We start from the raw sequence: 13570 nt of genomic DNA, 5'->3' as shown, positions 1-13570 counted from the left end.
CTATAGCTACTTCATCCTTGTATGAGGCCTACTTTCTGCATTGCAGTTTTCAGTTATTCAGAAAAATTTTAACAATTCTGTTCATAAAAAAGTACACAATTTTAGTAATTTACTATAGTACAATGCACAGATTTTTCGCTCAGTGAAAACCTGTAAAGGTTTAATCTGAAACTAATGCAGAAGAATTTCAGCTGAAAAACTTCAATTAAAATGAATAAGAGCAGCACAAAACTGGAAGAACCACACTGCCAACAGTGAGAGGAAGGCTCACTTATAATCACAAAAAGCCATAAAAATAAATGCACACATTTCTGAGTAACCACATGACAATATTATTTACACATCGACTTAGCACAAGTTTCTCCACTCAAACTGTTGCCTCAGATTGCATTTATATTATCTGCTCTCTCTTTGCGGGATCGATAATTTTGTTTCGTGACAAGCAACGTGTCTGGCATTTATGAAGAAGACTTGCATTTTTATGAAATAGGCACTTAAACAGTAGGAACAAGAAAGGGACAGCGTATTTCAGACAACCCACATATTCACAACATAATAACAGATTTAGCTTGCTTAACTCATAATCAGAACAGAACTTCACAATAACTAATAGTAATTAAAGAGGGAAGCAATATCTTAAGTACTGTAAGTACAGAAATGTGATATAGTATTTCTTAGGAAGTCTGTACTCCAGAAAGAAAAGTGACAAAGTGTTTTTCACATAGTTCCTGAGAACTGGTTTGTCATTGAATCGAGTATCTTCCTCTTGTTCCTGAAAGTCCAAAAACGAAATTAAAAAAAGATAAACTTAAAATCTAAACCTAAATGTATTTTCTGAATCTGGTAACGCATATTTCTAAAAGGGTTCATTCTCCAGTAACCCTTTCCATTATCATACATTTTATTCTGTACACAGTGAAAAACCCAGAACGCAACAACTACCTTGTGAAGGGTTATCTTCCAAGTCAAGAACATATCTGGCAGTATTTCACTGAAAAGATTTTGTATGCAAACAACTTCAATGACTTCACTGGAATGTAATCGGAGACTTGTAAAATATGTTACTGAGCTGTATTTAAAGATGCAATTTCACGTTGCATTTAATCTCTTCTGACTGTGAGCTGGAGCCAAAAGATCAAAGAATCATGGAATCGTTTAGGTTGGAAAAGACCTTTAAGATCATCAAGTTCAACTGTTAACCTAGCACTGCCAAGTCCACCACTAAACCATGTCCCTAAGCACCACATCTACCTGTCTTTTAAATACCTCCAGGGATGGGGACTCAACCACTTCCCTGGGCAGCCTGTTACAGTGCCTCACTACCTTTTCAGTGAAGAAGTTTTCCTAATATCCAACCTAAGCTTCCCCTGGCGCAGCTTGAGGCCATTTCCTCTTGTCCTATCGCTTGTTACTTGGGAGAAAAGACCGACCCCCACCTCGCTACAACCTCCTTTCAGGTAGTTGTAGGGAGCAATAAGGTCTCCCCTCAGCCTCCTCTTCTCCAGGCTAAACAACCCCAGCTCCCTCAGCTGCTCCTCATAAGACTTGTGCTCTAGAGCCTTCACCAGCTTCGTTCCCCTTCTCTGGACACGCTCCAGCACCTCCATGTCCTTCTTGGAGTGAGAGGCCCAAAAGTGAACACAGTACTCGAGGTGCAGCCTCACCAGTGCTGAGTACAGGGGGACAATCACCTCCCTGGTCCTGCTGGCCACACTATTCCTGATGCAAGCCAGGATGCCATTGGCCTTCTTGGCCACCTGGGCACACTGCTGGCTCATATTCAGGCGGCTGTCAACCAGCACCCCCAGGTCCTTTTCCACTGGGCAGCTCTCCAGCCACTCTTCCCCAAGCCTGTAGCGTTGCATAGGGTTGTTGTGACCCAAGTGCAGGACCTGGTACTGAGCCTTGTTGAACCTCATACAGTTGGCCTTGGCCCATAGATCCAGCCTGTCCAGATCCCTCTGTAGGGCCTTCCTACCCTCCAGGAGATCAACACTCCTGGCCAACTTGGTGTCGTCTGCAAACTTACTGAGGGTGCACTCGATCCCCTTGTCCAGATCATTGATAAAGGTATTAAACAGAACTGGCCCTAATACTGAGCCCTGAGGAACACCACTTGTGACTGGCCACCAACCAGATTTAATTCCATTCACCACAACTCTTTGGGCTTGGCCAGCCAGCCAGATTTTTACCCAGCGAAGCTTATGCCCATCCAAGCCATGAGCAGACAGTTTCTCCAGGAGAATGCTGTGGGAAACTGTGTCAAAGGCTTTACTAAAGTCCAGGTAGACAACACGCACAGCCTTTCCCTCATCCGCTAAGCGGGTCACCTTGTGAGAGACCAGGTTAGTCAAGCCTTTCATAAACTCATGCTGATTGGGCCTGATTGCCTGGTTGTCCTGCACGTGCCGTGTGATGGCACTCAGGATGACCTGCTCCACAAGCTTCCCCAGCACTGAGGTCAGACTGACAGGTCTGTAGCTCCCCGGATCCTCCTTCTGGCCCTTCTTGTAGATGGGCGTTACATTTGCTAACCTAAGATGCCACCACCTGCACATTACTATTCTTCCCATTGCAGTAATCTAGTGCTAATATGGAGAGAGTGAAAACTAATCAATTACTCTGTCTTCAACCACTTATGCAAAGCATCATCATGCAGCTTCAAGACTATCAGAGTCTACAGAAGGTAGGCAGTGAGAATGAGCTGTAGGAGCAGGAAGGGCATGGGTAACAGCCCACCATTACATTGCCTTAAATGAAACATCAAAGTGAGCCCTAAGAGCATAAACATTGTTCTGTCTGTGAAATACACATTGGCTTTTTCCTAATCTCATCAGCAGATGAAGGTCATTCCGTTCAAAATAGATTCAATTTAGCTTTTAGAAGGCACTAAGCTACTGAACCTTTGAATAAACCTACAGGAAATACGTGAGAGAAATAAACTTCTATCAAATATAAAAGCTGCCTATTTAAAATACCCCTTATCAAATGTACTGCCTTACCAATGATGAAAAACAAATATATGCCATTAAGGATTTAACAACAAAACAAGTATTATTCAGTGTATCAGAAATTCTTTCTAATGATTGTATCTAATAATTGTATTTATGAAAAGAATTTTACCTGAAACACCGTGTATTCAGAATCAGGCTCCTGAAAACAGAGGAAATAGAAGCTGAGGAATGGAAATGCTAAACAATAAAAAGAACAACAAAAAAATTGAACTGTACTCTGTGACCACCTCATTTTCCACAAACATTGTCTCTCTGACACATATATCCAAATTTCCATTTTATTACATTTTCTCAACTTACACACATTAGGGAGCTAATCGATGTTTTACATAATGAAAGCAGATTTGCAGAACGTACATTTTTCAGACACCTTTTGCTTTCTTGCTTCTGCTGGATCATGTTGGCCAAATCTTAAATTAACACTACAGAATTATTAAACTGAAAAATGGTACATTAAAAAAAAAAAAAAAAAAAAAAAAGAAAAGAAAAACTTGGAAGATGTAAGCAAATCTCTCAAAAGTTAACCAGATTATTAGGCCATGGGCTTTAGAACGCCTATGTAATAAAATCAATCTTTGTGCACCTTTGTTAGCTGCTGATGGTGATCACACTGATATCACTGAAGTACATAAAATAAAATTTCTGCACATATTGAATTTTTTTTTGTACTTTTATGATGGAAATGATGTATTTATTGTATTCTGGACAGTAATGCTGTAAGTGGAATAAACGTCAAACTAATGGCTTATTGCACCATCTAATAAACAAAAGGAAAACTATCAGATGAAGTTTACTACAAGCCAAAAAGCAGGAACTTGCATCTGCTTGAAAACTTGAGGTAAAAGTGAGTAAATACCAACAATAGGAAATGTAGGTTTATCACCATGTATCATCTAATTATCATGTTTATACAATATTTGAACTATCCTTCAGGGCTTCTGCTGCTCACTTCCAGGAACTGGGGAGGAATTTTTCCTCTCTAATGCATTACTTAGCTTTAGGGGGAAAGACAGGGAAGGTAGGAGATAGATGTTACTTTTTCTAAATCACTATTAGTCTTTTGTAGAGTCACATAACTTCTGCTCCTAGAGGCAGCGGAAAATTTCTTACATATCTGGCCTTGTGTAAATCTATCACAGTTAAGCCAGCTATATTAGACTGACTATAGAACCTTAGAGTAATTCAGGCTAGAAAGGGACTTCAGGAGGTCTCTAGTCCAAAGCCCTGCTCAAAGCAAGATCAGCTATGAGGTCAGCTGAGGTTGCTCAGAGCTTTGTCTAGTTGGGTCTTGAAAACTTCCAAGGATGGAGACTGCAGAATGCCCCTGTGCAACCTGTTCCAGTGCCTGACTGTCCTTACAGAGAAACGTTTTTCCTTTTTGTCAAGCCAAAGCCTTCTTTATTTCAATTTATCTTTGCTGCCTCTCACTCCATGCACCACTGTGAAGGGCCTAGCTCCATCTTCTTCATAACCTCCTTGAATGTTAGAAGACCGCTATTAGGTCACACCAATGTCTTCAAGCTGAAGCACAGCCCAGCGTGCTGTTAGCTTCCTTTGCAGCCACGACACACTGCCAGCTCACGTTTCACCAAGAGAATGGCAAGGTCAAGCTCGCCCTTTTACTCTGTAGTATGAGACATGGTCTACTTCTTTCAATTTGAGCATTTTTATTCAGTAAATTCCATGACAGCAGGGACCTGAAGACTGGTGATGCTCTCGCATCTTACTTCTGTAGTGTACTGGAATTTCTGTGGCCTTTTAAGGATCATATTTGGAATCACAAGCTTGTTCACTGGTGTTAGAATGCATAACACAGCTTATAAATTCAATATCTATGGAACTAAACGTTAATTGAGGGATTAATCTCAGCTGTCTGTGATGTACCTGGGCTTGACTAAGGCACTTGAAACTGCCTTTATATTTTAGCTGTATGATTAAATGAACTCCAAGTTCTTCTAATATGTTGTTTTATTTATAGTATTCATCTTCTAAAGAATAAACTGTTCTAGCTTTCTAAGTAATAAAGAAAACGTCATTGAAATATTTCAGCTTGCATTTTATTCACCCCATTTTGTCCAAGTGTTACAGCACATATGCTGTACTAGAAAATGGTTTAAGAGCAGTAGGCGATCTTCCATAACATACGTGCTACAGTAACTAACAAGGACAAGGTTAGGAATGTTACGTCAACACTAACTCGAAAATGCCTTGACGTTACAGATGTGCATCTTACTTTAGGCACTGTTCATTAGTTTAAAAAATAATTTAAAAATAAACCAAATTTGCTTATGTAGGAGCATTCATATTACTAAAAAATTCAGAAATGACATCCCTCATCACTTCGGAAAAAGGTAGGGTTGACCAATAATACTTACTAAAAACAGTGCCCTTTCATAATGGTAGGTGATAGTATGCATTGTTCATACATCCCAATATAATGTTTCAGTTTTTGACAAGAAGTAGTAACTTAAGATTTTAAATAACCCTCAAGCAGGTGATAGAACCCTCCCATTAAACACAAGTCTGGAACAATAAAAATTAACATTAAAATATAATATATTTTAACATGGGTGGATCCAGCAGTTGCTACTCATGCAAGTAATCCACTCGAACAAGATTCCGAATAAAGATTTCTTTGAGAGGATTAACAAATAGCGTTGCCCTGTAAGCTTGTATCTCAAAACAAAAGGTCAAATTTATTCTTCATTTACACATATAAAGCTCCTTTGAAATTAATACGGTTGTAAAAGCAATGAAGGAAGGATTTAACCCAGATCTCCAAATTCACTGAGGGCATTTTAAAATGAAAGTTAATGTGTAAAGTCAGTTTATTTGGAGACCAAAAATATTTAGAAAAAATAAATTTGCTGATGCTTATAGCCTAGAAGAGGGAATGAAACAAGCTTACATACCTTATATTCTAATAAAGCTTTACTCTATAATTAATTTCAGGTGAGTATGATTTAATACATGCAGAATATTAAAATCAGTATATTCCAGAAATGCTCTTCAAAGGATTAAGAGCAGAAACAGAAAAAAACATTACCCAGGAACAATTACTTCCCTGTATGTACCACTAATTTTTATGCATAAACTTAATAATTACAGTCTCTTGAACCAATAACTGATTTCAGTTGAAGACGCTTTGTCAAATTAAGTTCCATGAACATAAATATATCCGTGACAATTTTATTATGACCTTACAAAAAACAGTATGCAAGTAATAGTAGCTGAAAGTTCACCATGGGAGAAGAAAGGACAAATGAACACAATTAATCAAGTTAAAGGCAGGACACCTACTGTATGTGTATTAATTACATTAGGCATTTTTTTTTTAATTGTTAAACTAAAGCAAGCCTCATACATCGGTGCTGGCTATTGCCTTGAATCTGACATACGGAACACAAAGAAGAGTAATCAGATTAGGTAACTAATCAGGATGATCAACAGCGACAGCCCTGGATTGTATTTCCTCTAGGTCATGCTATTACCATAAACATAGAAGACAACGCCTGTTTGCTTACAATAGGAAATAATTAAACTGAACATCAGTGCTTTACGTGTTTATATGCCCAAATGCTACTCATATAAAATATAGCTTTTATCTATCCTGAGATAAGATCGTCAGCATAGAAGTAAATTCCATCAACAAAATTTATATTCCTAATTCTTAAATGGACAAATGCACAGGACATTTTATAGAAAAAAATATTTCAATCTTCCATAAAATCTAGCTCAGTAGCAGCTAATTATTCTTCTATCAAAATGTTCAGCACATTTTATTCATTAAGAACTCTTCAGGAAAACATAATTGATTTTAAAATATTTTGGATTTCATTGATGTGTTCTTTAAGAATTCAAGTTTGTAATAGCATAGCATTTGATACTGCTACGTAAGAAAATTCCTCATTCATGCCCAGTTGGCTGAAAGTCAACACCATACCTTAAAAATCTCCTAGGGCTTACCGCATCTCGTGACAGAGTTTAAAAAGAGTTCTACATCATTTAAGATAGCTTCTAAATGCATGTACATGTAAATATTGACTGGATTATCAGTAAACTTGTTTTTGAGATCTTCAAATCATCTTTTACCATGCTCTTAAAGGAGAACTTCTGAGATGTCGTTATACTTCTGATGAAAACTTACTCCGAATACTAAGTTATATGTACAGGGAGTGGTAAATTAAGAGATATATCAAGATGTACGGGTCAAGAAAATTTCTTATTACATTTATAAGTGTGACTGGCAAAAATGCCTACTTCTAAGGCTATTGTAGAAAGCTGATTTCAGCTGCCCAAGTTTTGTGACTGTGTTGCAGATGCAACGGAGCAGGAGTGGTGCTATCATTTAGCAGACCATCTGAGAGCTGGGAAAAATGGACAGGCTTTCAGACAAGCAAGGTCATCTCTTTCAGGCATGAAAACACTCTCAGATTACGCAGTGTTAGTCTTTACTTACTTATTGTTACATGACATGTCTTAGAAGGGAGAAGGCTAGTTGTCTGAGCGTGAAAAAGTTCTGACCTGTCACAGTCACAGTTTAACTCAACCATTCCTGAGCAACTCTTTAAGGTATACCATCTCCCGTGGCTTGGTTTATATCCTATCCCAATGCATGCTGTTCAAAGAACTGAATCCCTGAAGAGTGACCAAGGCTACTGTTCTTATAAGACCCTTCCTTCCCTGGCTGCAGAGGTTGGGAGGCACATGCTTAGTGGAATATGGGACAAGAGGATGAGAACAGATGGCACAGTGATTACAGCAGTTGAGTATTCCCTCGTGCTGCACAGCAGCTCACTTAATCCAAACTTTCTGTAAGTGTTGCCATTTGTCTCTTCGCTCTTATGCCCAACATGACATATCTTGGGCCTGATTTGCAGAAGTGCTCCCATTAAGATTTTGACCATTAAATGTTTTAGAAATGCTATGTGTTTTTTAAGCATAATAAACCACACATATTTGGTTAGGTACCAAAAATGACACATACTTGATTTTAGATATTTCTCCAGGTTATACTAAAATACTACTAAGGTAATTCACACAGATGGAAGACAGCACCATTTTCTGGTAGGTGGCTGAAGAAAACAGAAATAAACTTTGATCAAAATATTTATGAACTATTGATTTCATTAACACACCACCTTCAAAAGTAACACAGACTTAGGGAATCAACAGTCAATCTGCCTGAGAATGGTCTTGGATTCTTAATTAACCTTAAAAAACAGTAATCTTAGATCACTTTTCTAGTATTCACAACTACAGCAACTTAACTGATATGCTACCATTAGAATAAATATGTTACAATGTAAAATGGTATTAGACTAGGCAAGCTAGGAGAATTAAGTAACGTATGTCACTTATTTGAGTTCTAATTACCTCAGTGTTCAGACTTGGATTTTAGTATCTTTCAAAGGTTTTATAAAAATACCGGTTCTATTGAATGCAAACTATACATGCTGCAATACATAAACATGATTTGCTTTTTCATTCTGTTGTATTAAGTAGGTTCAAAATAGTTTGTAAGGTTTCAACTACATATAAAACACATTCTTGAGGCACATTACTACTTCCTTTATTCTGTACCTGAAGTCTAGCAGGGAATATTTGACAGATTGGTACCCGAAAGCAAGAAGTGCTAGAAAATAATGAGCTGAAAGTGCAACAACATAGCTAGGGAAAAGACCTGCAAGGCTTTATAAATCAGAAGCAGAATAATAAAATACAGGCTTACTTGGACAGATAACTAGTAAATATTAAGATTTTGTGTTGATTACAATAAAAAGCATAAAGTCTAAAACATCATGAGCACAGCTGACTGAAGAAGAGAAATACCATTCCACGTTAAGTCTGCCATGAACGTCAAAGCTATATTTTAACTAGATAATTAGAAAACGTTTTACTTGAAGAGATTTCAGCTGTAAGATTTTGTATGTTGAGCTGGTTTGAGTTTGGTTCAAGTTGCACTCTCTTGAAAGTTATTTAACCAATATTCTTGTTTCTCCAACCTGCTGTACCAAAATAAACAGGTGGTATAAGCAATGCTACATCTTCTCCTGTCAGGAGCTGTGCTCTTTGTCTGGACTAACAGAGAAGAATGATGGAAGAAAGCTGTGTAGCCATTACCTTATACACCATGAAGTACAGTATACTCCATGATCCTTCTGAAGAAACATGCTGAATTGCCACTTAATAGCCACCTCTCCATTTATTTTATTTTTTAAAAAGTCTCTGAACTGTTATTCCACTTACATAAAGTACTTATATAGAGTAAAAAAACACTTGCTGGTGTCTGCAAACTTGTGATGTGCTTTACTTGAACATTGCTCTATGAAATCTCTTTTCAGAGAAAGACTGAAACGTCATTCCATGCACTTTTAAAACGGTAAAGAGATACTTAAACTGATATTTTCCAAGCTAAAGTAAGCATATTTTAAAATATTTTAGAAGTCATTAATTCCTGCTTAAAAAGAGCTCTTAATAAGAGATAGATAATAGATGGGGCAAGAACCAAACCATATTTCAAGTTTGCCTCTACAGAAAGCAAAGCCATTTCTCTTCCATCTAAACTTTCCAGTAGGTTTGAAATACACTGCTGATGAAGAGTACCTTTTTCACATAAATCTGTGCACAGGAATATAGCTCTGAAACGAACATACTGAAGTTATAAAGTCCAGTCCTTTTCAGGCAACCATGACCTGGAAGTACCTTTTCAAAACACTGCTGAAACTTGATCTTAAAATTCAGAGACTTCATATAAGACCTCTTCTAAGAGCTTGTGATTTGATGTAGTATAGACACCATTCATATCCCCATCCTCCACTGTTTCTCAAAGCATAATTATCTTAAACGTTTTCACTCTTTCATTCTTATAGAAGATGAAGCTTACAGGCTGGTGTGATCATTTCAAAGATTAATTTAAAGTGATCAATTGTTTGTCCCGATTTTATATAGTATTTGGAAAAACTCTCATATTGCTGGTATGTAAGATCCTGTTTCGCCGAGGAGAATGTGTTATTTTCCTCCTAAACCTTTTTCCCAGCCTTGTACACCTTCTATTCCCTACCCCACTTCTGTCAGTTGCAGATGTCTTCAACAAGTTCCCCAGTGCTACTGGAAACAGCCCAGCAAAAGTTTGGAGTTGCCAGGTCTAACAAAACAATTTTATACTTGAGCTTTAGCACACAGTAGAAATGCAATTGTCTTTATATTTCCATGTTGAGATCATAGATTGAAAAATGTTTTACTAATTAAAAAAATTATAAATGAATAGCAACAGAAGCACTATGATCTTTAGTACTCTTATTTACTGTTATTATCTGTACTGCCTCAAAAGTTTTTATCACAAATCAAGTGCTGTACTTCCACATGCAAAGATTACATGTATCAAGACCCAATAATGGAAATACACATAAAGGATACAGGTCTGGCACAGAACTAATACTCAATCCCATTTAGTGTTCAGGACCAATTTTCTTGGAATGTCTTCTCTGCTAAATTTTTTTCTGCTGATGGCTCCTTGTTGATGCCTTACAGTATATAACATTAACAAAAAGATCTTCTAAATATCTACCCTATACAAGTTTAAACAATTACTGTGCTTTACATTTACACAATCGTATGACTGTGCATCTTTCTTTACAGACTTTTCCTTTGCGATGAAAAGAACTGCCTTCAAGATATGTAGGTACAGGATGCTTTGAGAGACTTATTAATTTACTGTAAAGTATTTATGATGAAGATAAAGTCCATTCAATTACTGTTTTCCAAATATGGCAATAAAAAATATTTAAATGCATATAAATATTAATCCAGAAACAACATTCTCAAATCCTTCCTTCTTACAGAGGGGTGAGAAAATACGCAGGTATTGAACAACACATGCCCAACATTTCCAGAGACTTTGCAGATGGAGAAAGAGCAAAGAGAGAGTAATGGAAATGCCTTCTGTCCCATGGTAATGCTCGCACGTAAGCTGAGCTAAAATGGGTGCCTTATGAGGTTTAGTCCACACAGAAACTGTGATATCTCAACATCTGTGGAAAATCAACAGTAACAACCTTAAGCAGACCTGATTTTCAGTCTTGGCTTTTCTTCCTTTAACTCTGCAAAACCTTGAGTGAGTTAAAATTCTTGTGGCGAGTCCTGGGACCCCACTACCCCCACGGTTTCCTTCCCAGCCATACAAGGTATCCGTCGCACCACTCCCCTCTCCTCGCCTGGCTGGGGCTGAGGCGGGAGGGGTCCTACCAGGAGCTTGTCTGAGGAGGAGCCGGCAGCCCCCCACTCACCGCCTCGCTTCAGGAGAGATTCAGGGAGCTCGGTAAGAAGGCGCTGCCCGGCCTTCTTCCTCCTCCTCCTCCTCCCCGCGGAGCACGGCGCGGCCCAGCCCTCCCCGGCCCGCTAACGGGGGGGTCACACCGGGCCTCTCCGGTGGCTGCAACAGGTAGAGAGGGAGTCCCGTGCTGCTCGCCCTGCCAGGCGGCCGGGCCCCGAGGAAGCGGGGACGCGGCCCGCTGCCGACCGACACCACCGCCTCCCGCCCCGGCCAGCCGGCGTCCCCCGCCCCCCGGCCCGTCCCGCCGGCGCCCCCCGCCCCCCGGCCCGGCCCCCGCTACCTGCTCGCCGGGCGGCCTCTCCAGCAGCTGCGAGCAGATATCCGAGCACTGCCGGAACTTCCTCCGCCTGAAGTAGCTCCAGGCCTGGAACAGCGGCTCCAGCCCCATCCCGCCGGCGGGACCGCCGCGGCGGCTCCGGCTGTGCCCCCGGCGCCTCCCGGCCCGCTGCCTGCCGAGCGGGGCCCGAGGCGGAGCGCGGCCGGCCGAGCTGCTGCCGCGGAAACGGCAGGCCCCGCCTCGGCCTGGCCGGGCCTGCGCGCCGCGCCGTGAGGCCGCCGAGAGGCAGGCGAGTAGGCGGGCGGGGGGAGCTGCGGGCGGGCTCCGCCGGGCCCTGCGGCCGGTCCCTGCGCCTCGGGGCAGGGCGCTGCGGCCCCGCTCCTGGGCCGAGCCCCTCCCTGCAGGAGCCCCTCGTAGGCTGATACATTGACAGCTGAAAGCAGGGTTTGATCCGTAATATTGAGAACAGTTGATTTCAAATAACTTCGCTGTCCTATTATCAAGAGCCATTTCGAATTGGAATATATGCCTAAATAAGAAGAATATAGTCCTTTAATCCTTATTTGGGTAAAATGCCCTTTACAGCCATGGGAGTCCTGGTTGAGAAAAGTACAGATTACTGTGAACAGCACTGTTTTCAGTCTTGCAGACTCCATTAGTTCCTTTACTTCATTAGTTCTTGCAGAGAAACGATAAGACCGAGATATTTAAAGATGAAAAAAGCTGGAATACAACTACTCTTACTAAGACCAGGATATATAAAGATGAAAAAAGCTGGAATACAACTACTCTTACTAAGCCCAGGATATATAAAGATGAAAAAAGCTGGAATACAACTACTCTTACTAAGACCAGGATATATAAAGATGAAAAAAGCTGGAATACAACTACTCTTACTTTGAATGTTTTGTAAGATGCTGATTGCAACCATCAGCCCAAGTAAAAGGAAGAAAAAAATCTCTAGGGATGCTTGGAGAAATAAGCGAGCTTGTGATGTGAAAATCTGATAGGTGGATACTAACATGATAGCTAAAATCACGTCGTTGGCATTTTAACAGAACATTCTGGTTTTATTGCTTCTGTCTCACCTAAACTATCAGTTTGTCCAAGATCCATGAAATGGATATCCAGGCTAGCAAAATCAATGTCAGGTGGAAAGATGGAGAAACAGAACTGCCAGTTGCAGACTATGGCTTATGCTAATACGGGGGTAAGTGGCTTGAACTGAAGTAGCAACTATAGACAGCTGAGTTTTGTTTGTCCCCTGTGAGAGTGCACAGGTGTATGGGGTTTGTGGGACAAGGTTTTGGTAGTGGGGGGGTGGGGGGGGGCTACAGCTTCTGTGAGAAGCTGCTAGAAGCTTCCCCTATGTCTGACAGAGCCAATGCCAGCTGGCTCGAAGATGGACCTGCCACTGGCCAAGGCTGAGCCCATCAGTGACAGTGCCTCTGTGATAGCATATTTAAGAAGGGGAAAAAAAACCAACCCTGTGCAACAGCAGATGGAGAGAGGAGTGAGAATATGTGAGAGGAACAGCCCTGCAGACACCCAGGTCAGTGAAGAAGGAGGGGGAGGAGGTGCTCAAGGTGCGGGTGGTGAAGGCCATGGTGAGGCAGGCTGTCCCCCTGCAGCCCATGGAGGGTAATGGTGGAGCAGATATCCACCTGCAGCCCCGTGGAGGACCCCCCACCAGAGCAGGTGGATGCCCGAAAGAGGCTGCGACCCTGTGGGAAGCCCGCACTGGAGCAGGCTCCTGGCAGGACCTGTGGACCCATGGAGAGAGAGGAGCCCACACTGGAGCAGGTTTGCTGGCAGGACTCATGACCCCGGAGGGGACTGATGCTGGAGCAGTCTGTTCCTGAAGGATGTGAAGAACTGCAGCCCATGGGAAGGACTCACGTTGGAGCAGTTCATGGAGGACTGTCTCCCGTGGGAGGGACCCCA

The 13570-nt window shown here is 41.0% G+C and overlaps 1 protein-coding gene across 2 annotated transcripts in view; it reads right to left on the bottom strand.

Annotated features, from left to right (window-relative positions):
- TTC8 (tetratricopeptide repeat domain 8) overlaps positions 1-11852 on the bottom strand; it is a 44478-nt gene extending 32626 nt beyond the window's left edge. The window contains exons 1-2 of one of the 2 annotated variants that reach the window (XM_087746974.1): positions 11630-11852; positions 3124-3153 (exon numbers count right to left, since the gene is read on the bottom strand). In XM_087746974.1, coding sequence (XP_087603100.1) covers positions 3124-3153; positions 11630-11737 — 138 coding nt within the window. In that variant the 5' untranslated portion in view covers positions 11738-11852. The remainder of the gene's footprint in view (positions 1-3123; positions 3154-11629) is intronic. The other variant, XM_087746975.1, reaches the window with a different exon arrangement.
- Between the last annotated feature and the right edge of the window lie 1718 nt (positions 11853-13570).

This window comes from Nipponia nippon, unplaced genomic scaffold (assembly GCF_047370975.1).
Source record: "Nipponia nippon isolate SJK-2023a ecotype South Korea unplaced genomic scaffold, ASM4737097v1 scaffold_11, whole genome shotgun sequence".
Taxonomy (NCBI): Eukaryota; Metazoa; Chordata; class Aves; order Pelecaniformes; family Threskiornithidae; genus Nipponia; species Nipponia nippon.
This window is presented reverse-complemented; position numbering and strand designations above follow the sequence as displayed.